Source organism: Cariama cristata, unplaced genomic scaffold, assembly GCF_000690535.1.
Source record: "Cariama cristata isolate BGI_N322 unplaced genomic scaffold, ASM69053v1 scaffold21111, whole genome shotgun sequence".
Taxonomy (NCBI): Eukaryota; Metazoa; Chordata; class Aves; order Cariamiformes; family Cariamidae; genus Cariama; species Cariama cristata.
Genome location: NW_009599092.1, coordinates 47894 through 74498, shown reverse-complemented (window position 1 = coordinate 74498; position 26605 = coordinate 47894). Strand labels below are relative to the sequence as shown.

The 26605-nt window shown below is 39.7% G+C and overlaps 1 protein-coding gene across 1 annotated transcript in view; it reads right to left on the bottom strand.

Annotated features, from left to right (window-relative positions):
• LOC104168847 (collagen alpha-1(IV) chain-like) overlaps positions 1-26356 on the bottom strand; it is a 52744-nt gene extending 26388 nt beyond the window's left edge. Inside the window, 32 exon segments of the mRNA XM_009709571.1 lie at positions 533-700; positions 1112-1225; positions 1573-1723; positions 2016-2113; positions 3676-3780; positions 3879-3971; positions 4330-4498; positions 5361-5552; positions 8243-8313; positions 9048-9131; positions 10082-10177; positions 11987-12151; positions 13776-13811; positions 14473-14566; positions 15434-15475; positions 15942-15995; positions 16218-16262; positions 18407-18466; positions 18617-18652; positions 19279-19368; positions 20131-20172; positions 20722-20757; positions 21784-21846; positions 21958-22041; positions 23357-23383; positions 23529-23582; positions 23684-23729; positions 23731-23738; positions 23848-23892; positions 25478-25522; positions 25613-25702; positions 26312-26356. Of these exon segments, the coding sequence (XP_009707873.1) occupies positions 533-700; positions 1112-1225; positions 1573-1723; positions 2016-2113; positions 3676-3780; positions 3879-3971; positions 4330-4498; positions 5361-5552; positions 8243-8313; positions 9048-9131; positions 10082-10177; positions 11987-12151; positions 13776-13811; positions 14473-14566; positions 15434-15475; positions 15942-15995; positions 16218-16262; positions 18407-18466; positions 18617-18652; positions 19279-19368; positions 20131-20172; positions 20722-20757; positions 21784-21846; positions 21958-22041; positions 23357-23383; positions 23529-23582; positions 23684-23729; positions 23731-23738; positions 23848-23892; positions 25478-25522; positions 25613-25702; positions 26312-26356 (2548 nt within the window).
• Positions 26357-26605: the final 249 nt, after the last annotated feature.

Genomic DNA, 26605 nt, shown 5'->3' with positions numbered 1-26605 from the left:
AACAGAAATAAAGCAAGCAGTGTAAAGAAGTACAAGAAATGGAATTATTTACTCCCTGTCATATTAGGAATTGCACTACTTAAGGGAAAACGGGACAAAGAAGATGATTAATCTAAAATAGCCTGACAGAGAAAACAACTGTAAAAACAGTGTTATGAAAACCAGAATAAAACACAGTTTGTAATGGGTTTTTGACAGATTCTTAAAACTTCCTATTACAGTAAACAATACTGTCATTGACAAAGGCATCGTTAAAACCACACACTGTCACTGAAACTGTGCAGAATAATCCCCTTTCATTATTATAGGCTAAAGGCTAGTTCCTGCAAGTTGTTGGACATGATCCACCAAAGGACTTGAGCAGCAGTTCAGTTACACGTGCACAGAGCTGCTTTACTAACGTCAGCCCGTGCGCTTTCCCAAGCTTGGGCTCTGTGATGGATCAATTCCTAACTGAGTGAAAGGGCATGCTACTGCAACTTAATAAAACAGTTGTCAGAAATGCTGGTTTCCGAGGAAAAAGATTTTTTACCTGTTGACCCTTTCAGTCCAATGGCCCCCTGTGGACCTGGCAAGCCGGGTAACCCCACAGAGCCTGGTACTCCAGGTTGGCCCTGGCTACCTTTATCCCCTTTTGGTCCTGGCATATCTAGACCGGGTATACCAGGGAAACCCCTTTCTCCTTTTATTCCAGGAAATCCTAGGAAAAACAGAAGATACAGCATTAGTTCTTAACAGAGCACACGGAACACCGTTAACAAGAATATCTGATAATGTCCACCTGTGTTTCAGAAATTACGTGGCATGAAGAATGAAGACTCAAAGCCAGACAGCAGAAACAGCCCTCATTTTCTAAGTGAGGCTTTGATCCTGTATGTATTACCCTCCAATGACCTGAGGAGACCAAACGAAATGGCAGGTGTTTTCTCAGGATGGCTCACCCTGTGTTTTGGACCAGACAGAGGAGGCTTGCCGACATGCCCCCCCCCCCCGCACCCCCGCCAAACTCACACCACAAAACAGTTCACGAGCCACGCTTTTACCAACGTCAATATCCATTTATGCCAAAAGGTCACTCCCAAGCACCGTCACGGGGGTGTTCTCCTCTCACCTGGAGGTCCCTGGGGTCCCGGCTGCCCGGTGGGTCCCGGCGATCCCTGCGGGCCCAGCCCTGGTGCACCTGGAGGGCCCTGCAAGCCTTGCAGTCCTGGGAGGCCGGGGTCACCTGCAGGGAGACAGAGACATAGCCCAAGTGTCCTCCTCTGTTAGGTGCAATCTTGAAATCTCATCTGCTGAAGGTGCTAGACAAAGTGCTTTGGAAGCATTTGGCCAACAAGACCTCATCTCAGCCTCTCACACCTCCTGCCTGGGCTTGGATGGACGAAGGGCTGCTCTTTGCTGCTAGCATTTGCTACTGGTGGTTGGCAGGGGAAAATGAGGGGAAGTAAAAGGGCAATACCCTGAGATATCAGCAGGATATCTCAGTGGTGAATAGAATTTTTGCTGCATCTATGGGGGAGTGACTTTCAACAGAAATAGAAATGCAGAGTTTTATTTTTCCAGCGATGTTACCTCTGAATCCTTGCTGTCCAGGTATGCCCGGAAAGCCTTGCTCGCCACGTAAGCCAGGCAGTCCTGGAGTCCCCTTTTCTCCAGGGATGCCAGCTGGGCCTGGGGGGCCTGGCAATCCCTTAGGGCCAGGGAGACCTACACCAGGTTCACCCTAGCCAAAGAGACACAATAGACTGGGAATCAACACATCAAAACCAAGAATTCATTCACTGACTGTATTTAAATCACTCGGAGGCAGAGTACTACACATGACTTCAGGGGAGAGCCGTAAGCCGTTAGCACTCATGTCAAGCATTCATCCATCTACTCTCTTCCTTTGCACGCACAGCGGGAAACATAGGACAGCTTAGCCAACTTTTTTTTTTTTCTAAGAGCACGATCTTTACACACATTCCTGTTAACACGGGCAGTCACAGATAACAGTATCAGCAGGTGACACCTACTTTTTGACCTTGTAAACCTGGTACACCTGGCAAACCATCCAGGCCAGGGGTTCCCGGAGTCCCCGGCAGACCAGGCGAGCCAGGCTGACCTTGGAAACCTATAAAACAAAACAAAACTCACATCATTACTGTCTCTGTAAGTGTCATCTGCTGTTTCTTCAGTCCTCTAATTGGACTATCGAGATCCTCACAGGGACATGTTTAAAAAGATCCGTGTAGTCTTTTATGTTAAACTTCTAGGGATGCCAGCACACAAATGTCTCAACAGAGATTCAAATGCTGAGTTTCATGTAGCATTTGGCTTCTGAGGAGAAACAACAACCCAGAAGAAATAAATGCTGAGTGTCTCCTCTTAAATGAATAGCCTTGTGGGTTCATGCCATTGAGAAATATCCTGTCTGCAAAACTGGGTTCCCAAAGACTTCTTCAGAAAAGGTAATTTAATGTGTGGGGCACCAGACTGAGGGATGCACAGCAAAATCCATCTGTGAATCAACACCTTTTGTTCAGCGTATGTCGCGTGACTTGTCCTACACGTCCTGCTGTGGGTTGCACACAGAAGGTTTCTATGCCACAGTGAGCCCATGGGAATGAGCCTTGGGAATGCGCCTTGGGAATGCAGGAAGGAATACATACAATATTCTGCAAATCACTTAAAGATAGCACTCACTCAACACCAGCACATGCTCAAGAAATTGAGATGAAGCTCTTCTCCCAGGCAAAGGTCTCAGGGAGTGGGAAATCCAGCTTTTAGACTAAGCCCCAGGGAATCCATTGGACAGAGTTGAATTCAAGGAACGGTCCTTGAAAGTAATGTGTTTATGTCATTCCTTTCTTGCTGGCATCAAAACTGCATACAGTAATCCTTTTCCAGGTGCAACGGGACTCTCCTGTTCAGGTTCGTCCCGCGTCAGTCTCGGAGAAACTAGAGGTGGTCACAGGTAAAGATTTGCCCTTTCTCCTTATCAAGTCTTTCTGACCCTCCCAGTTCACTGGTGTGTGGAATAGTAATAAATGAAATAATAATGAAGATACACAAGAATTTTGGGGATTGACGTGGCTGCTGAAAGCTCAGTCGTCTAGTTCTAAATGAGTAGCAGCACTATGAAATACATGTCCCAAAAATCCAAAACTAGAATATGAACATTTATACTCCCTCTAAACTATGTGCATACCCTGACAACGGCCATGCAGGGAAGACTAAACTTATGCTGAGTAAGCTGGTATTCTAACCAAACCACTCTCAGCCACCTGGGACACAGCAGAGCTGTTAGCTCTGGCCCAAAAATGTTATAGCTATGTCAGCAGGGTTTTTTGACCAACGACACACAGTGCTTCACCTCTCAGAAAGGTCATCTCGACTCTCAGAAACCTCAGTTGCTGCAATGTAAGGTGTTGTACCGTATCACTTTCTATTCTGGCAGTAGCTTTCACACTGTCTGTATTCACACCACGGCACTGCACAAAGCAAGCATGCGTTGAAAGTATGCTCATGGTGGTGGTGCTTGTGGACTTCCGCAAGGGAGCTTCTCCAGCTGCACCTCCCAAACCTCATGCAGCCATGGCTGGATGATAGCGCAGGCCTCCATCCACACTCCAGTTATGCCAGCTCTGTTAGATGGATTTTATCCAGCTCTGTTAGATGATAGCTTTATCTTACCTTTGGGTCCTGGAGGTCCAGGGAACCCTATACCTGGCTGCCCAACAGCACCTTTTTCTCCTGGTAGGCCGGGTCTACCTGGAGGCCCGGGATTCCCTTTGTCACCTTTGCAAGTGAAAACAAGACAAATATTAATACAAAGGCTAGCTTCTGGGGAACAGAGCCATTATGATCATCAGACAAAGATTAACAGGCTACTGTACCTTGGGGTCCAGGGAAACCAGGTGGCCCAGGAAGGCCGTCCGCCCCAGGAGGTCCGGGGAGCGGTACAGTTCGTCCTGCTTCACCCTTTGCTCCTGTGAATGTAAAGAAATATTAAGTACAGGAACTGATGACATTAAACAAGGGGGTTTCACCTAGCCAGCAATATTAGTCCACCATTACATTACACATTACCATTACAACGGACTTGTTATGAAGTTTTTTTGTAGAAGATTCACAGAAACTAGGATGAACCTAAACCACCCCGTTTGGCCTAGCAAACTCTCCAAGAAAACCACCCTCAAAGTTCTGCAATTATACTGCTGAAAGCAAATACTGATTTTAGAAAGTTTTTTTTATTTCAATCTTAAATTCTGGTGACCCTCTAAGTTGTACCACTTAAAGGACACAAGTTTTATTTATTTATTTATTTTAAGCATACTATAGCATTACCTGGAAGGCCTGGTAAACCCGGGGTTCCAGCAAGTCCTCTGTCTCCTTTGTCACCGGGTAACCCTGCAGTGCCTATCCCAGGAGGGCCAGGAAAACCTCTTTCACCACGTACTCCAGGGAATCCAGGCTGGCCAGGGGGACCACGTTCTCCTTTCAAGCCAACTGTACCCTAATTTTTGGAAAGTATAAGTGTATTTCTTGCCCGATTAGTAAGATAGAACACATCATTCTCTCTCTTTGAATATACTGTAACTTGGATTTAGCATAGGTATCTGTAATGCTGAGGAAAATGGATTTTTTATCACCGAGTTCAATGGAAACAGAACTGGTTCCACGTAGAATAGCACACAGAAATCGTACCTAGTGTGCAATGCAGCTAACTGGACCACGTAGGCTATGTTCCCAGCAGTGGATCTGGGAGCAGACGTGAGCTCCACATCCACATCAGCTGAACGCTCTATCAGTGCAAGACTTTGAAGCATTAGTTTCCACAGGAAGAGACGTATGCTAGAACAGAGTTGCATCTTGTCTTAACAATCTCTACTTGGATAATTGCATTCCTTCAGTCATCTCCAGATAATCAGCTAAATCATCCACGCTAGTTCTCACTATCAAGCTGTGAGAAAGGGAGAAAGGAACAAAACTGTTGTCCATGTCCACAACTCTGCGGGGGAAGTAACCTTGCTCTGTACGCCTGAATGTAACAAGCCATGCTGAACACATCTGAGGCAGATCACTTATTTGATTGACATGTAAAAAAAAGGGTCAAAATCTAACTCTGAAATAGTCTGTTGTTGAAGGACCGTCTTCCTCACTAGTTCCAGGGAAAATGGAGTCTTCCTCTGAGGGAGAATGAGCTACTCAAGGTAAGGACAATATATGGAACAATAAATGAGGCCAATAAACATAAAGCACGTATAGGGCATAAAAGCATGTGAATTGTGATCTGAAAGACAGAATGTATAGGACAGTATGTAAATATAAACAAAAACACAGTAGGACAATATGTAAACATAAAGAAACACACATACCGATGCTCCTTTTGGACCCTGGGGACCTGGCAATCCATCTTTTCCTGGTCTTCCTTCTCTTCCAGGAGTTCCTGGTTGTCCTGGGAAACCAGGATCTCCCTTTTCACCTTTCAGGATAGAATCATAAGAAAAATCTCCTGGTTCTCCTTTTGCCCCAGGGCGGCCCATAAGTCCTGGAGTGCCGGGAGGCCCCTGAAATTTAATAAATTCAGATGTCATCAGCTGCCCTACCAACCATTCAACTGATACAAAAGAAAACAGAAATTAAAGACTAGACCCAAATCAAGTAAACCATTAAGTTTTTGATCGAGGAGGTCAAATGAGACTATTTTCCAGGACACAGCAGTGTGAATAAGGGATTAAAGCAAATCTTCTTGTCTTGACCGTTTTGTCATTTATCATTATCACAGGTATATCATTTTAGATGGTGTGTATAAACTTACCTCACTTACACAAGAACTGCAGGCCATGACACCAAAAAACTACTCTGCATTTTCAGTAGACTACCCACTGGATTTCAGTTATGCATATTTATACAATATCACCATCAAGTTAAACGAGGCTTTGTAAGAAGGTATTTTCAGAGTTAAAGTGTCTGCCCCAACCTTTAAATGCTGAATTCTGTAACACTATGGAACCTATTTCACTGATGCAAATGCAACAAAACTATTGCTACATTTCCACGATAATTTACAACACCAGCGGAAGTAGTACTAATACAGGAAAATGACACACTTCCAGTATGCAAAGACAAACTCAGACAAACTTACAGGCTTAAATCACTTATACAAGGCCCACCCATGATTTTCTTTCTTTCAAAACCTTTTAAATCAACTGTAATATCCATCAAATACATATACTGTCTATGAAATTAAATCAATTGTCTTATACAAAATTCAAACCTTATTTGCACAAGAGCTAAGACTAACTGAAGGCTGAAAGCTTCTCCCTGGGTAGTTTATTTATGACATTTAGCTGATGCAAATACACATTTCCCTCCATTATCGACATTCACATTACTAACATTCATTGCTTTTGTACAATTAACAATCACAGCCAGTTAGTACTATCAGAATACGACGCACATGCTCAGTTTTCTAAGCTCTCCTAGGAAGAAATTATCTACCTACTAATATACCTATTTCCAGAATTCCAATTTTTCCCTACGTATTTTCTAGAACTTTGACGAACTTTTCTCATAGGAACAGTCTCTAATTTCAAGTGAATCAGAGACACTCACTAGGGTAGTAAATCACAAACTTCACGGGCAATGTCCACTGCTTATGGCTGATGTATGCCCTTCACTTACACCTCAACCAGAATGCAGTCAAAAGTAATCTTTCCATTAGCTTTGGTGGGTCCTGGGTCAGACTCTGATGCTCTGGCATGGCTCTAAACAATGTGAGCTTCCGAGGCTGGCCTCTGTGTAGTTTTTCCAAGCTAAACTATATGCTGAATCATCACCGAGCTGAACTTTGTGGAGCAAAACAAGCTTAAAAGCATTCAGAATGGCAGCCAGTCCTCATCTGATGAAAGACATGAACAGAACTTGAGAGGCAATAAAAGGAAAATACAAAGGTGTGGCAAAACATGTGCTGAGAAAAAATGCCAGACACGAAAAAAAGCTTAAATACATCAGGATGCCTTTTATTTTTCTCCACTGTTTTTTCATGGATCCCATTGATATTATAACAAATTCAGTCACTGAGTAATACCATCTTCTTTACCATGGTGGAAATAGAGAGTGGACTCCATCTTACCTAACCTTCATTGGCTGAATTCAGGCATCTAGGCTTTGTTTATACTTAAGGGAGAGAAACAGATTCCTTGAGTAAGGAATTCATACAGGTGGGTTGGTTTAACTTCTGAAGGTGCCTCTCTTGCATGGCTGGTGATAGAGGGAGCCTGCATAACTCCAGTGTGCGTTAAAGCTAGAGCACGTGAGTGTCACTGAGAAGTTATGTTGCCAAAAGGGATCAGCTGGAAGGAGAAAACAGCTTTGGGGAAAAAAGTCTGGGAAGACTCTGACAAACTCAGTCTACTTACATTAGGAACGGTGTCAAAATCCACATTACACTACGGGAATGTGTATGCTAAGGTAGGTCTCGACAGCATACCACAGGGTACGCCCAGGGACACTCAAGTGAGCTCTGACGAGATCAAATGTAGTTGTGCTAGTACAGTGCTCATCTAGGAGTAATTTGTGTCACGTTTTAGACAAGTGCTATGCTTATGGCTGTTCTGCTTCCGATAACCAGCCTTACTCACCGAGAGTCGTGTTGCGCTGTGTCAACATAATTTACAAGTAATCATATTATCAGGATACTATCTACTTTCACAGCCTTCCTTTATTTCTTCAAAACTACTTCGCTTTCCTGCTAACTAATTATGTTTTATGGAATATACTGCACACATTTCCCAAAATTCAGACAAATTGCGAAAGCAGATGAATGCCAGTATCAGACCGCTTCCAGGACACGAGATGGCACCGTCTCTCTCGCAATATACCCCTCCACAACAGCAATCAGCTACTGGAACGGCTCATCAGACGGTCAGGGCAGACCTGCACCTCTCTCCTGAGAAATCCTACGTTTTGCCCACCTCCACTGCTTAGCTTGCTCAGCCAGAAGGCCGTGTGTCCTGCTGAGCTCATATGATGGGCAAACACAGAAATATAACCTGTTTCTGACAGCTTTTTTTTCCTCCCGTAGCTCAACCACCCTGCTTCCTAGTTCATTTTGCCAAGCACAGTTCCTTAATTTTATCACATCGCTGCGCTGGTCTGTTTTTACACAGAACTATTACACAACCACACTGATGATCACAGGTTTTTTGATCATGTGCCTCACAGGACACACAGCATTTGTCAAGGCATTACTTACAGGTACCCCTGGAAGGCCATCAAGTCCAGGTAAGCCTCTGTCACCCTTGAAACCTGCTTGTCCTGGAAAACCTTTTCAGAGAGACAAAAATACAATCCTATTTATTACATGCTTTTACATATAGCTCATTGTACGTGAATTCTTTGTGATCCTTTCAAAGTGTCTCATTCCATCTCCCGTTATATCAACATAATGCTGCTACAGTCTGTGACGTTGTCTGGATTCACGTGCTTACGTGTCTGCATTCATAAACTCAGAAGTTGATGACTCATTTGACTTAGGAGTGAATTCACCTTACTATTTAGACCTATCATGTAACCACGGCAGTCTTGAAACTACGTAAACTGTATTCATTTTTCTTAAGAGCCACTAGAACAAACACCAGGTATAGTATCACTGTTTGCATGTGGCATTTCTCTCATGTGGTAGCAGAAAAACAAGTATTTTTTTTGGCCACAGAACTTAATGCTAGGATTGAGAATGTATGTATGGGCCACTGCGAAGCCTGGGCACATCGGGCAAATGCTTCCCACATTATTTTTCACTCTCACAATCTTCTTTGATAATTTTTGGTCTACAGTTTCAAAGATCCTCCACTGTGGCCAGTTTCTGCTTCCTTGGCAATTCTTGTTGATTACGTCAGAAATTTGGAATCAGGCCAAAAATAGGAATATTCCATCCCCCTCTCATTAGTTTCACAAACAATTTGATTAGTGGGACAAAGTGTAATTAATTTTATCATATATGCCACATTTTTAGATTTTAGCCTACGTAGTTAATTCTCAGGTAGTTAATGAGTTTTTACCTGCTGGACCTGGTGGCCCTTGTGGTCCTGGAAGTCCAGGAGGTCCTACTTTATCACATAAGGCACAGGATTCACCTTTGTCACCTGAAAAAAAAAAAAGCAGCAAAACTAATGAATAACAATGAAAAGACTGAAGACAACTGCAAGCAGGTGGATTCAGGGGCAAATGTCAATTTAATACACTTCATGTTGAAAAAATAAAAATAAATGTGCTACTTCTTAGCTACATGCTTCAAAGAAAACTTATCATCAAACTGATATTCAAAATTCTTTAAAATTTTTAAAGGAATTGTATAAGAATCAACTCAAGTCTTATCCTAGGGATAACATTTAACCAAACAGTTAAAAGGGACCAGGCTGAAGAGGATCAAAAAGAAGGCAAGAAATATACACTGGGTATAGAAGAAATAAAAAGATTAAAGCAGAAAAAGAACGTCTGTAGTCACTGCAATTTTGCAATTTTAGAAAAGCAGTGAGCAGAATGAGATTAGGAAGGATCAACCATTGTGTAAAAGAGTGCAGCTCGTTCTTTTTGTACGTCCATTTAGCCAATGCTGCTAAAACACATGGCTGACAGTCCTATTTATAGGTGTTACAATTTTAGCTTCAATTATACTCATGGCAATGATTCATAAACCATTTCCATTTCCAACTCATCTGCCCCTCTCTAATCCTTCATCTCAGAATTCGCATCCTAAATTGCCATGACTAGTTCAATTTACACTTAATGGGGCTATACGCAACCCTTTCTTTCTTCCCAGTTCCTCTTTCAGCCCTGCGCCATCCTTTATCACCTGACAGCATGTGTAGGCTAAGTGAAATGTAAGTGAAGTTTGTGTCACACAACTCAACACACAATATCCTTCTTTTACTCACCAGACTCAAGAAACATCTTCCATGACGACTGTTTGTTTAATATGAACTATTTAACTAACTTTAAGTACACCTTCTCTGAGTCCAGCCGAACTTGCTCAGCCTGTTTACACACCCAAGCTCCAGAGCATTAGAAAGCAATCACTTTAAAATAGTATTACCTTTCTCTCCCATCTCTCCTGGAAATCCATCTCTTCCTGGAAGTCCAGGACTACCTGGTGCACCCGGTTCTCCCTGCTGGCACTGATCAATTCCATCTGCGATGGAAATGCAATAAATATTATTGTTTCACAAATGCAAGTTTCCATTATAGGGCTGTATCTATGAATGTCCCAGCTGAACGTATCCATGAAGAGTGATAAGTCAGGATAGCATTTTACTTTTCTATTTGATTTATTTTGAAAAATTTAACTGGGATTCTGTATTCTGATTCCATATATACTGCTTAAGAAACCCTGAGAATTACAGCAAAAAGACAGGCTCTGCCATAATAAGGTTACAAACATCTTTCACATAAAATCTCTTTTTATTCCAAGTTTTGGCTAAGAAAAGTGCTGTGAGTGAAAAATTGCTGGTTTGACCCTGAAGAGAATGGAGAATATTGACATTCTGAAGAAATTTATTAAGTAGAGTTTTTTTGTACCCTGATTTTTGGTTTGGATGTTTTAGGAAACTTGCTAAGTCATGAGCAGCTTGTTAACATCTGTTTAACTTCTCCACACTGACCAAGCTTCCTGAAAACAAGAAACTTCATACATTAGGAACTGAAGTAGGTAACAAATGAGAAAATTTAGCAGGCTTGCTGTGAGAATACGAATTATGCTTGTTCTGTTTGATGATATGGCACAGGTTCTGACTCAATACAATATGACATCGTTTTAGCCAAAGCTAGTAGTCAAAACGTTAATGTGAAGTTTGGCAAACAACAGTTAAATGAAAACAAATTGTTTCCCATTATGCACTTGAAGAAAGCTAAAGAAGTGTCTGGGGAAGGAGCAGAATTAAGCAGTGACAGAAACATGTTGTATGGAAAACAGAAATTGCTCTTATTTTTAGGGCAAGGTAAATTCTAGCTATTTAATTCCATATTCTAGGTGCTGGATTTTGTACTGTTTCATTGGCAAACACAGCAACAACTACGCATCTTCAACTGTTTCTGAACAAAGTGTTTTTGGTTTAGGAACTCCATAATGTTCCTTTCAATAGTTTTAGATTACCTAAATTACTGTAATAGGGATATCATTCTTTATGTTGAAATGAAAACTTAACTCACAGTATCAGTATCACCTATAGCAAAAGTGTTCCTTCAATAAAAGAGTTAAAACATCAGTTGTAAGGAGCTATTAAGCAAGGACCACTTTCATATGTACTTTTTTCATTGCTTCATTGCAGAGCAAAACCAAAACATTTTTCTCTTTAAAAACGCTTTACCAGAATCTAATTATACATAGCTGTATAATGCTGTTATCATTACTATTAATGTTACATATTTGTCACATCTTTACTAGCTTTTCATTTACCTCTATAAAGCATGTGTTGACCCTGTTCTCCTATAAGATAATTTCATTTTACCATAAAAACTTCTGGCAGACTAGTATCTCAGTCTGCAGTTCTTACACCTGCTCAGTCTGCTACATAGATTGGTACTGCTGACCTGTAAACTGTGATATTGAACAGCTAGCTTGTATGCCAAGAATAGTATTAGCATCTGTTATTTTTTTAATTGAAAATCTACCAATACCTCTAGGTTGGCACATTAGGACACAGGGAAACCAGTATGTATTAAGGTCAATTATTTGGTTATATTGTAACAGTCCACAATGAACTTTAGAAGAAATTTTAAAAACATTCAGCAAAGAATCCTTGTCTCAGTAAGGAAACAAGCAGCTTGCTGTATCATGGAACAGCTTTTACTTGGTCCTTTAACAACTCAGATATGTTTCTCCCATGATGTAGATGCATTCTGACAATAGCTTTTATAATCTTGTCTCTTTTTTCTTTTTTATGTGCATGCAATGTCCATTATTGAGCCTTCGTCGTGAAAATCAAGCGAGTGCTTTACCTACCTGTTTTGCCTGGAGGACCTGGTGGGCCAGGTGACCCCGGGGGACCTGGGAAACCATCTCGCCCAGGCGGGCCGGGTAAAGGGAATCCCGGGGAACCCTTTTCACCTTTTTCACCTCTCTCTCCAGGCACACCAGGTGATCCGACCCTGTCTGGAAGTGGTCGACCTTTGGATAGAGTAAAACATACATGAAAAAAGTGACAAGTGAAAAGACAGTAACATTATCAATACACTAGTTTCCATTAGGTTTCAGAGAGAAATGGAGAAATGTTAGTGCAAAATAAAAAAGGGACTGTATTTTTACTCTTGGTGATTTACACAAAATTGAGATTATACACTCACTACAGATCAGAGTAACTCCCTTCAGTTAGGTCCCTAGACAAACACACTTCTTCTGTACTAAGTGCCTTTCTGAGATTTAGTTGAATCAACTTTTGCTGGGCAGTAAATACTGGCAACACAGGAATTCATTTAGCTATTACGCTTAGAAACTATTACACACTTCCTTATCCCATAATAAACCAAATCTTAAATACAGTGTGGGGCATAATAAACCAAATCATAAATACATGAGAAAGGGACAGTGTGTCTAAGAACTTCAGTAAATAAGTATTCAACAATGCTAGCAGATTTCAGGAATGCTAAAACCAAAACTGCTTGCAGGAATAATAAGCAAACAACAGCCAATAAAGAGAAGCAGTTAAACAGCTAGAAAAAAAAAATACTTAAGATCTCCTTTTAGCTATTTGTACAGTCACCCAGGTCTTCATACTTTAATAAGTTATTTCAGTTCACAACTAATCATTAGACTTGATCACTAAACCACTTTGAGCTTTCTGCAACATTGCAGGAAGATACAAAAGTCGCACAAACCTCAATTTCTGTAGGGTAATGACAGACCAAGAGCTACCATTCTGCTTGTCTTGTCACACAGAATTCTTTCAGGATTATTACAGTGGTACACAGCATCTCCTCCCTAAACTGTCAAAAATTTCCTGGAAACTGTCTGACCCTGGCTCACAACAGTTTCATATTCATCTCCCTGTCAAGACAGAAAATGCGAGCAAAGGAGGTAATCGTAGCATCACTGCAGGATGTGCTGGAGTCAGGTTTCCACACACAATTTGCTTAATTTTCAAAAAGCAAGTATTGTGGTTCAGTTCAAACACATGTACATGTACATATATACATAATAGCAGTGTTGCCATGGATGTGAAGATGTTAAGACTACAAAAAAGGGAACATTTGCAGGCAAAAGAAATAACTTTTACTAGATCAAATGACACGGTCAAAAAAAAGCAGGAAGCCTTCAGGAATGACTTTGATCTAATAAATGTTACTATTTCTCCCTGCAAACCTTGTTTTACTATATTTATGCAAAGACATAGAGATGAAGAGAGAGCAAAACAGATTATCTACATATGAGTATGCATACATAGGTACATACGCACATACCCGTGCACATATTCACATTTTACAACCCTTCTTGCCCAAGGGCACCATACGCTCTGGGCTGTCTCTGCCGACCTGTGCACACTACTTCTTCAGTTTAAGCAGAAAGTTATCAGGGCTCTGCACAAAGAGCAAGGCTGGATCACGTCAGAGACACGAGAAAAGCAGTCTACAGGAAGGGCCGAGGGGGGTGATCAGACCCCCGGAGAGGCCACTGCCTGGGTGCTCTGTAAGCCAGGCAGTAACTGGCAGCAGCTACGGGGAACGTCTCTCGGGACTCTTCAGCCAAGAAGAACACGGGAAAAATGTGAACAAAATCAGTGGCCATAAATTCCTACCTGGAGGTCCTGGGATTCCTTGTATACCCGGGAAACCTTTAGAAAGAGAGGTTTTCAATTAGGCAATGACGTCAACAATGCCAACGTCAGTGAACTTTTAGCACATGTAATTTAAGTACACATTACAAGCTAGTATGCCCTGAATCAAAGGTTAAGTTAAATAATCTATAGATATCTGCAAGCAATACATTTAGGCAAAAGGCCCTGCTGTGTGCCATGTTCTCCACCGATCTTTCTTCAATAGGGTAAGGTCTGTAACGGGGAAAATGGGAAAGGGAATGCTTGATTTTTTCCTCTGTTGACTGAAGAATTTTGTAAATTATGCAAGCCAATTTTAAGACTAAAATTTAGCTACTGACTTTTAGAAAGGGGTCTCAAGATTCTCTGCATTATTATCCTCTTTATGCTTGTGTTGATTTCCACCTTTCTTAAATAAACTCACTGGTTTATTTAACTGCCATAAAAACAGATCCCAGTTTATCCTTTTCCAATTTACAACTGAACGGCAGTCTTATTTATGATGAGAAGAAGCGTCCTACAAACTACAACAAAATGTAATAACCTCAAAGCAATTAAATAACTGGAACATTTCACTGTCATATAGAGCTCCTGAGCTCACAGATAGTGCATTCTTGATTTCCTTTAATAAGAAAACTAAAAGCATAAGTCAACCAAAAAGGCAAGACAAAATACATACCTTTTTCACCTTTTTGACCTTTCAGTCCAGGCAAACCTGAAACTCCAGGCTCTCCTTTTTCACCAAAGGAATCTACTGGTCCAGTATCTATAACCTGAATGACAGGACAAAGACTGGGACACTAGAAACATACAACTGTGCTCTCCTTTGTATCTCCTCCATATTGAGAGGCCATTTTGGTTTGTATTAACAATTTTGAGCAGTTTTGGTTATACTTGCAATTTCAGCCATACATAACAACTGCTATGAGAGGGTTGTAGCCGCTGAGGAATTACCACGGAAAATAAGTATTTCCTATTCTACCAAAATTCCTTCATATCAGTAGTAGGATTAAATGGAGAGCTTTATGGCACCTTTCTGAACAAGAACAATGCCAAGAAACCTCAGCATGGTCTAAGCACTGACCCATTAGGTTTCTATTATCTTTAATTTTAAAATATTCTGTTCTGGCAATTCCTGCTAACATTCACCTGAGCTTGACATATAGGATACTAACATTTACAATGAAATATTCAGGAAGTGTGCACAGTTTTTTAGATCAAATTAGCAGATGTTGGGAATTTTCCGCCATGTTGGGAAAGCAGCACCACCAATGGTCTATTTGTTGCTGACTAATCCCATTTTTTATTTGAAGTGTTAAAAAAATTACAGACTGCAAACCTGACGCATTTACTTTTGAAGTCTCTTTTGGATACTTTGTATTGATTAACTATCATTTTCATAGTTCAAAACATTTGAAATTCATATTCTTTGGGAGCTCCTTTCCCAAATTTCAAACACACTTGGAAGAACTGTATCCAACTTTTGTTTCCATTAAGAAAAAATGAGGACATGACTGATTAAAATGAGATCAGAACATGCATAGTCTCTCTTTTTTTCCTCATTGTTTGAGCATTTTGACTTTCACAAAATTTGTACTTTCTTTTACGTTTAAAATAAAACAAGGATTTATTTTACTTACTCTTCCTGGAAGTCCTGGAAAACCTCGTTCACCTTTGTCACCCTAAATCAAAATACAATCTACATTTTCAATCCAGATCAGATTTTCTTCCCCACAAAATAGGATTTCCTTAGCAAATGAACACTTTGATACAGATTCAGACAGCTTCCAAATGATAAGTACCTGGACCATTACAATAAGCAGTAAGTAGTTTGCAGGCCTGTACTGCTTTACACTATGTAAAGAGAAACTGGAACCTTTAGGAAAGTACATTTGTATGTATGCTGGCTGGGCAAAGTGCTTGTGAAAATAAAGCCTGCAATAACTCATGTAAGAGATCTAAACCAGGGATACCTACACTACCTTCATTTTGACTTTTCCTAGTCTCTGAATGATGACTTTAAAACTTAGTAACATTGATTTAATATTGCTTTATGTGCATTCATTGCTCTAATGCACATCTATGAACACACCACACAAGCTCTGAACTCATTCTGTGCTATGGGAAGCAAATGCCGGTACTACACACCTTCGTACCAGGTTCCCCAGGTCGTCCTGGAATCCCAAACCCACCAGGCAAACCCTGTATGTAGAAGACAGCAAAATCAGGAAAGAGAAATATAGTTGCATCTTAGCCCTGGTAGCATCAAAGTTTTAAATTTTCAAACCAGTCACTAATTCACCAAAAGCAACAACTTTAAGTAAACAATTCTGAAGACTAGAAAATTTCAACCATTTATAATACACAGACAGTTCTTCATTCTGAATGTAAGAAACAGTACTGGCAATTCAGTGAAATACGTACAGGTTCTCCTTTTGTTCCTGGTTCACCATCTTTTCCAGGCTTTCCCTGTAAAACATTGAGTTCCACTCTGCTTAAACAGATGACAACATACAAGCCATTTCTAAATACGATGGGTGAAACACTAGAACAAAACAATCACTATTGTAATGCATTAATTGAAGTGTGCTAACGCAGCTAATGGTGCAGAGGGTACAAATCAGGCAAACTGTGACTGCCTAGTGCTTATGTTACTCAACATCCCACAAGCTGCAGAATTAAATAAAATCCTGAAAATCTGTTCCCTGATCCAGGAATAACAAACAGATTTCCCAGTGAAGGAGGCTTCAAGACAAAATATATCAACAGGACAGGAAACTGGAACCAGACCCAGAAACTCCTCCCTTCACAGCAATCCCTTTCTATATGTATACTCTCCAGCCTCACAAAACCTTTATTCATAGACATTTGGTGGCTCAGTCTCAGCAGAAGGCTTGGAGAGTGGCCCCGTATCAGAGCGCGTGGCAATCTAGTGGTAAAAAACACTTCCTCTAAGTTGAAAGCTGTAATTTCACATCACAAGGCAGATAATAACCTAGAATCCAAGACTCTCTCCTCCAGAGCAAACTGATTCACTATTGGACCACTGAGTCAGCCTACAGAGGGGATTAGATTCCCTTGAGGTAGATGGACTAACCTACTTTTCAGCATTCCCTTCCTCTTCCTATGGACCATGAAGGGACTAGCACCTCGGCTTGTACCTAATCCACTGGACACTTTTAGTTGGTGTCACAGTGTTTGGGTTGTATGCCTATCATAAGCAACATGAATATGTCCCATAAACCCAAGAAAATTTATATACTTAATACACAAAGTAACAGTGCATGCAGCTCAGTCTAAAAAATAATCGCATCAGTTTAGGTCAAAAAATTCCATCTAAAACAATGTAACTGAAGGATAAAAATGATACAACAAAGATGAAGAGGGCAGAACCACCGAAGTGTGCAGCTATGGCATCTTACAAAGAAAAGTTACAAATAATTTTTAATGACTAATTAAAAACATGATCTGTAAAGTCAAGAGAGTCTTCCAATGTAAGTGTGATTGGAATTAATCACATGGTTTCATTCTATGAAACGAGAATATCAGATCTTAACACCTGTTCATCTTTTAAGCCTTATCTTAATTACTTGAATAGAAGTAGCTATGATTTCCTTGAACAGCAACAATTGTATACAAAGTATCTTGGAAACTTTGCTCAGGGAACTCTGCAGAAACTGAAAGCCGTATTTTTGAACAATTCAAAGGTGCCCTTGCTTCCCCAAGTTCTAGGCTAACATTTCTCCATTCTTCCAGCTTTCAAACCCTCATTTACTCTAAGAGTAAAAATACATAGATGACAGCAAAGATAACCCCATCATGTATCTTTACTGAAAGGATGACAAAAGATTTGACCTTGAAGTATAGTAGAGGGAGATTTTCTCTTTTTCAGGCTGAAGCACAATTCAACACCTATAGATGTGCTGCGTCTTTTTCTAACAGTTTATGAAGACCCACAATTTGAGAAACAATACTTTAGATATGTTTGCATGTAGAAAACATATGGTTTTGCTACCAGCTCAGCTATGAAAGATATGGCATGACTCATACAGAAGCTGTATGGATGAGACTATGATATAGGTCAGACTACGCAACCGTAACAGACCTTATGGTCTCAAGCATCTGCAGTCAGGTAGAAACCAGCAAGCGAACGGATCTCAGTCATCTACGTTTTTTGCTCCGTTTGTGTTCTTTCTAAGAAATGGTACCTTTAGGCTAAGCAGGCTTATTTTGTAGATTGCACGTAAGAGTACTTGAAACAAATTCAACATGTTCCATGTAGCTAAAGTCATTCCTACAGAGTGATTTGTTTCGCTTTGCTTTTCCTTCTGTTCTGGAATGACTTAATCTTGCTTCAGTTGGGATCAACAGAAGTCCTGCCTTTGCCTTCAGCACTGCAAGCTACTGTTAGGTGTCTTTAGTTACCTGAAAGCATGTTACATACTAATATTACCGTGTGTTATTAATACCTTGGTGTGTACACCTGTCCTACAGGAAAACTTGTTTGTTTGAAATACACCAAATTTGCTGTTTCACTAATGGTTGCTAAGTTTAAATACCTTACGGAACAATACAACTGTAATTATGGTATTGATAAAGTTCAGCATACTTACACGTGGACCAGGCTTCCCAGGTTCACCCTTTTCTCCTTTGAAACCTGAACCTGGCAATCCCTGGAAAACAAATACACACCAGATTAAAAATACTGCCAAATTCTAAAGTAAATTTGCTTTTATCAAATAGCTGTAAAGATATTCAGGGCCGTAATCAGATTCTTCACAATTTTTATAGTAACCAAAAAAAAAATTATACACAATACTCACTGGGGCTCCCTGTTCACCCTTTTCACCTGGATCACCCTAACAAAATTACAAAAAAAAAAGTAGATTAGTAAGCAAAACCTTAACCATTATTCATTTAGGCTGTAAACGATTCAGTTCTTCATGTCAGCAAAAGCACATTTAATCCTGTTCTCCACTTCAAAAACTATGCCTAATAGTATGATGTGCAAGAAGCAGTTAGACAAACACCAAATGTGAATCCATTAAGAGAGTTTATTATACTAGTACATATTGCTTAGACTGCCTAATTAAATAATTGAAAAATTAATTAGCATTCAGATTCCAAGAATGTAATTCTGTATATGAAAAGACCAGTCTAAGCTATTTAATTCAAATTTTTAGAATATTTGGTGTTTACAGGACTATGCTTATTAATCCTCCTTCACCAGAAAGTCCTCTGCTGTATGAAATTATGCAATTTATTATGCAATTATTTATGCTTTTACCATTTATCATATATCTTTCAGAGGAACTTCTAGAAAGACAATCAAAATTCTTTCATGAAGTAAAACAGGGAGAAATTTTTGAAAAATTTGCTGTAGGTGACTTAATATTTTCTTTTTTCTGTTTTACTGTTGTTTGCTAATTCCTATTGATTATATTTCAATGAAAAGTACAGCAAGATCAATCATTTAAGGCCTCACCTTTTCTCCCTTTATGACTTCACTCCCTTTTTCTTTCATGTGTGGTGCTGGTCCTGGTAGGCCTGGGGGGCCCCTTACCCCTTGTTCTCCCTGTCAACACCAAATCCAGGATAGTCCATTGAAAACAGTACTGACACTAAGAACAAACATTACTAAGACCAATAACATTAAAGAGAACTACCACCCACTTTTGAAAATATAGCTAAATGTTTTTTTTAAATTCTTATTTCAGCATAATCAGTCACAGAAAGGGTTACATACACCATTATAGGAGATACAACTGTATAATGGGTGACAGACAAAGACTGCCTTGAAGAAAGATCTCTGAATCTCCTGTTAGGGTGAAGATTGATTAATACCGAATATCAGGAACACACCCAATTAAAATTATTGTAAAAGCAGAAAAGTTTTTTAGTGCCTCCTTTAGGAGGAAGGAGATTAGGAGGAAACTAATGCAGACAGGCCCTCAAGAGTCATACCACAGATAATTCTGGACAGCACATTAAATTTACCTCAGAACTAAATCGATTTCAAATAAATCTCATGATGAGTCCTAACATACAGAGTAAATGTTTCCAGATCTGCCTACTGCAAACTAAAGTAGCTGGTACTATTCACAGCTGGAAAACGGGATAACGACCTAAATTAATGTCAGGTTTAACCTCATCATGAACAAAGTCTGTAATGCTTCATGACCTTTGTTCATTTAGGTGTAAGTTAGATTTACTCAAGTCTTCCAAAAATTACATCACTGATTTTCTGCATTGATGGATTCCAACAGTTTATTTATTTAAAACAAAGTATCAGGAATGTTTCTGACGGTTGTTCTCTAGAAGTTTTCAAAAGACTTACCTTTTCACCTTTGGGACCCTGAAAGCCCAAGCCCATGTAGCCCTAAAAATATAAATTACACATACCTGGTCAATTTTTGTCAGCAGTGCATACATGAATACATACACACATATGAAGGTATTTTGTACATGACAAAAGTTAAGAGAGGATATAAAAGACAGAATATGTCTTCTAAATGCACATGTGAAACAAATAAATAATTATGTCCTAACCTGCCTGCTGTTTTAAGTCCTGCATCTCAGTAATTCATGAAAAAAACAGAATGAAATTTATCAGATAATTTTATTGTCAGTATGCTCTTTTTTCCAACATTTTAGTGAAAATGTTGAGACTTCTAGATGAATTCAAATAATCATAGAATGGTGTAATTACACAGATTTGATCAAGTGAGATAAAAGATCTAAACAAATGCAAAAAAAACTAAAAATGTGTTAAAAATCTCTCTTAATGATGCCCCCTAAGACACAAAAATAGATCCCAAAGTGTAAAAAACCCACTTCTTTAGGACCATTAGTTTCTAGTTTTTTGGGGATCTGGTGTGTCAAATAAATAAACAAATAGACTTAATCTTTATTATAAAAAGAGTCTTACCTTTTCGCCTGGGGGTCCTGGTGGCCCTGGGGGACCCTACAAGACAGTACAATTTAGCATATATACGTATATAGTATACTAGGTGGAATAATGCCTTACCCTATAAAGACAGCAAAAATGCAAATCTTTCCATTAAACCAAAATGTAAAGTCTTTTTCTGCTACTTTGCATAACTCACAACTTAGAATAAATAATAAAACCAAACAGAATCTGTCTAAGATCAGACCTTGCTTTGCAGTTAAGAGTGTTGGTCCTAATCAGCACCCAGACAAGAGACAATCAAAAAAAAGCCTATGGTCCTGCACTGTACAATAACTTTATTGCTGACTTTTTTTTTTTCAGTTTTGCATGCTAAATATTAGTCCTCACCTTTCTTTCATTAAAATTGTTCTTTTTCACACCAGCAAGTGAAAATGCTGACTAAACTGTACTACCATTTTCCTTTACGTCACTTTCCATTTTCTTCAGAAGGGTAAGAAATCTCACACAGCTCACTTTACTAGCCAGAAACACTGGGTGGACTTTCACCAGATGGAAGTAACTGATCCCTGCTAGTGTTACCTGCATCCAGCACAGGAAGAGAAGACACTAGGTATCTGTTAGACCTCTCAAAACTTCAAAGAGCTGGAATGCCTTCAGCATTTGGCAGTCACCATAATAACACAGTCGACGTCCTGCTTTCCACAATACTACTTACTGTGGCTGCCCCTAAGAACAACCTCAGCAAACATTTTGATTTAGATCTGGCTGCTAGGTCTGAAGTTTATTTTCTGTAAATTAAGTGGGGGAAGAGGGGAAAGGAGGAATAACTATTACAACCCTCCCACTCAAAAACTCTCCAAGCCTGCAAGAAGAGAAGATGACTGTAGGAGCAGCTGCTATTGAAAACCTATGTTACCCAGTCATTCCTGCCATGGTAGAGTCCAGGAGGCTGAACATGAAGCCGGAACCATAAGTTATCTTTCCCAAATCCCAACAAACACCAGCTATACACTCTTTGTAGTTCTTTTCTATAATAAAGTTCTCTAAGTAAAGTGCAAATCACCATGAGAGGAAACTTACAGGATCTCCGGGGGGCCCTTGTGGCCCCATCGGTCCCTGAAAGCCCGGAGTTCCAGGTGGACCCTATGAAAATTAAAATGGCATAATTAAAAAGTGGTATTTATTTGGTAATTTCATGAGAGTGATATAACTTTAATTGAAGCTCACTGCTATTCAAACATCATTTAGACTTACAGGTAGTCCAGGTTGGCCAGGAAAGCCTTTATCACCTTTTAGCACACTAGGTGGTAAAAGACCAATCACTTCACCTGGATCTCCCTATAATAAGAAAAGAAAAAGAGTAACACTTGAACATCCTTTTGAATACATTCAAAAACACTAATATTGAGATGAGAGGAAAGTTGGAGCTATGCAAAGTTCGGAATCATTTGGAAAGCTGACTTTAAAAAAGTCACTTTATTTCATTTAATTCACCTGAAACACAGCAAGAGATATTAAAAGTTAAGACCTTAATTGCCAAATGTCCTTTAAAGCCACCTGAAGAGATTCCAGTAGCAAATCTTCCTTCATACCCTAATTTCCTATATCTGAAAGATTTTCCTACCAAATCTATCACTACTACAGTGTCACCACACAATTGGAGCATCTGATCTGGCTGCTGAGAGAAGTGGTAACTCATAAGCTCTTTTCCAGGCTGAGATCTTCAGTCTTATATCTAATTTTGACATAAAAGCCACGTATGGCATCCTTTCCTTCAAAAAAGGAATTCTCTTTGTCTTACTTCAGAAGAATATTCTGATCATTATCCACTTCATGTCTCTTTTTTTGATAGCAAAAGATCCCATTTTCCCTGCATTTTTGTACAGAGTTGCAATATTGTCAGCAATTTTATTTCAGGAGTTGTGCACTTATGCATACATGCCTAGGGAAGAAACATTCAAGTACTTCAGTGTTTGTAGAGTAAGTCAGTCCTTCCCACGTTAGAGAAAGAAAAAAGGGCATTTTACAACTTCAGGTAGTCATGTCATTCCAAATCTGAGATCACATTTAGATTTATATTTAGTTTACAGTTCCAAATTATATCTGTTCATTTTAAAGGGCAAAAGCTCTCTGTTGACATTCAATATTTCATTCTTCAGTTCACAAAACGCACTCAGATACCTACTTAGTTTAATTTTTTTCTTTATGAAAGCTGTTCAGCATGTGTTGGGTGTTTCTCATATCGTGGGCTATAACAACTTCTTCTACAAACATTATCTATGTGAAACCTTTTATATAACTGAAATGTCAATATCAAAACAAATGTCTGAACCATAAAACATATCTAAAACTTTATACGCAATTGGGTGGCCACCATACTGTTTATACATAATTAATCATATGGACTATTTTCTGTGGTAATCCATGTAATCCTTACACTTTTAAGACCTGCATGGAACAACACGTGTTCAATTGTTATTAACTGAAGGTCACCCTACTGTCTTTATTTAGTGGGACACTAGTCTGCAGAGTGAAACATGGTGGTACAATTTTTGAGTCCTTAAGTGAGGACTGCTAGTCTTAGAGGCTGTAGAGTTCACCCTAATTCTTATCGTTAGAAGCAGGATACGAACACACTTAGAGTAAAATGTACCTTCATTCCAGGAGGTCCTGGGGGTCCCTGTGAAAAAAGACATATTTGATGTTATTGTTCCTCAGTATTGTATATTTTACATCTTATACTCTATATCATTTCATATAGTTATATTTGCATTTCAAGACTCAGAGTTGAAATAAGTGAATTAAGCATCAAAGAATCTACTTACTATGCTCCCAGTCAGTCCTGGTAAACCTGGGGGACCTACTGGACCTCTTTCACCCTAAAGGGAACAGAGAAATTGGTTTTGTTTAGGGAACATATGCTTGAGGGATTTTTTTATTTCAACACAGAGATGCTGTTATAAACATATGTAAATGTCACCTTTGTGCCATTACATCCTGGAATGCCAGGTGGACCAGGAGGGCCATGGAATGCCCTACATGAAAAGAAAGTAAAGAAATTAGCAATGTTAGCAATAATCCAGGTCAGACGTCACAATTAAAACTTTGACGTTCTTCGTAAAAATACATATACTCCATACGTACAGGAAGGCCTGGGTTTCCTGGAAAGCCTGATGCTCCTGGGGGGCCCTGCATTTGAGAAAAACACAAACTGAAATGACAAACCCACAAAACAGCAGTGACAAGCTGCAGCCCGTGTCTCATCTCCAATGGTGACAGTCAAAAAACAAGTACCAGTTTCTCTTAAACTTCCTTGACAAAATAGCTCCAATCTTCAAAACCTCTCAAACATGGCACCTTAGTAATCAATAACTGAAAGCAACTTTTTATAATGCTTTAACTTTTGAAGCAGCAATGGATTTCCTTCAACAGGAACTGGACCAGAGCCTTATGTACACGTAAAAAGGAACGCAGAGGTGCTGTCTTCTCACAACTATTGTTCCCAAAATGAAATATACTGTAGGTACCTTTTCATAGCAGAAGAGGGTGTTAACGCACTGTAAAGATGCTTTTCTATCTTTCATACTCCACATCACTGTATCAATTAATCCTTATTATCAAAAAACCTACCAGGTTGAGATAACTCTTTCTCCTTGAAGAGCTCTCCAGTGTAATGAATCAGGACTTTGAGATGGCACATTATTTCCATCCTATCAGCTTATTTATTCATGCAGTACTTCCGAATACATGTATTATGAAGCAGAGAAGATGCATGGGAATCCTGTGCTCAGATAGTAATTTGCATCTTCCAAAACTTTGTAATTGCTAAAATACACTCTACCCGCACTGTAGCACACAAACACATTTGCCAGGAGATGCCAATTTACATTAACACTCAGGATACCCCAGGGTATCATGAACATCATGGATGGAAACAAGGATTTCTTGATCTAGCAGAATATTCCCTTTGTAATAGCTCAGAAACTGCAGCTGGTTCAGTAAATTCTATGTGCTGCAGCAACTGCAGGCAAATGGAGAACAAAACTGTGCTGGCATTTTGAAAATCTGTGGACAAGAGGGTATAGCTGAAAATGTATGCTTCGTTATTGGCCAAGTCATTTGAATCCTCTTTCACCATTACATTACAAAACATGAAAACGCTCAGAATGAGCTTGGCACCTCACAAAAGCCGCAAAGACATGGCCCTGGCTAATATAATGTGCTAAAATAAGTGTCATGTAAGTGCCACATTAAACAGAAATGACAACAGGAAGGTTACAGGCATATTCAGAGCCTCTTCTAGCAAAGTTAAGAGATCTTTGTCCCTGGCTTTAATTTGGCTCTGCACCTTGTGCACATTTTTAACATGTGCTTATGGGTGTGTCAGCTTCTCTGTTGGAGTGCTTCAAGGAGGTTAGATGGCAAACATAAAGGAGAATTTTGCATGAGGTAATCAGGTTGGTTCATATTCAAGTTGGAAAAAAGACTCTTGGTATGTCAGAAAGATATCAAAGGCATATTAAAACCAGTGTGGCTGATGCAGTGGTAAGTACCAGGTGAAAACGCAAATGGACAAAGCCACCGACTGCCCAATGCAGAAAGAACTTCAAAGCAAAAAGCAAGAATTTTGAAATTACTGTGCAGCACAAGAGGATGTCACGGATTAACTCAAAGAAGTGACTAACCCCATCTTGCACTTGAAGGCAGCCATGGAGAGTTAAAGACATATAAACCTATAGACATCAGAATCGCAAAAAAGGAAGTTAGAACTCACTCTTGTTCCCTTTGTTCCTGGCAGTCCTGGTTCTCCAGTATCACCCTGCAAAGGAAAAGAGATAGCTTTGTCTTTCCCAGAGGCAACAATTCAGGGAAATCAGAATGTTTTAAATACTTAAGCTTAAGTTCTTACCTTAAGCCCTGGTGGCCCAGGAGGACCTTCAGGTCCTTGCATTCCAGGAAACCCAATCACACCCTGTAGTCCTGGCAAGCCTCGTTCTCCCTGCGGAAGAAGAAAATTCATTAGCAACTGAACAACTGAGGCTGCTTCTTCAAGCAACCCACATACCCCCTGTTTCTGTGCTCGAGAAATCTGCTGGGTGGTAAGAAGCTACATGTGACACCAAATATTTCATGTTGGTATTTCAAAGGATTATTATAAATGAAGAAGTATTTCTGGTTCAATAACAGGTTGGCAGAGGCTGAGTGTGGCATGATAGAAAAGCACTCTTTGAATGTCAATGAAACCTTTTTTTCTGTCTCCCTGGACAGCACTTTTCATAGTGTGTGTATACCCCTGGGATCAGGAGGGCCACTCTGCCTCTAATAAGACCTATCCACACTCCTACAGAGATACTGCTAATTCCTGGTAGAAAATCCAACACCCCAAACCAGCAATCAATTCCTGAAAAGCACAAATATTGCTGTTCAGTCACTTCTGTATGAATGGCCAATACCACTCCTCTTCTTACAGATCATTCACGACAGCAGATTTTGGAGACCAGACTTGTCACTTAGTCTTGAATTTCAGGGTGGTTCAGAGACAGAGTGCTTCAAAATCCAGGATCTTCCCAAGAAGCTGAATACACAGACTATACATGTTGTCCCTTACGTTCTTCTTTACTGCTATACGGGACATCTGTGTTTTCTGTGCCATCCCTCTCCCTACAACCCCAAATGTACTTAAATCACACAAATCTAGAATCAGAAAATCCATCCATGTTCTAGATCAATACTGCAGCTATTATACGTTCATGATACTTGGGACTCCCAGGGAAACCAAGAGGAACACTGTCTGAATAAAGGTTCCCAAAGCTACACATAGGAGAGAGGGAAAAAAACTATGCATGTCGAAGTCTGAAAACAGCCAACCAAGCAAATCAAACATCAAACGTTCTGTGTCGGA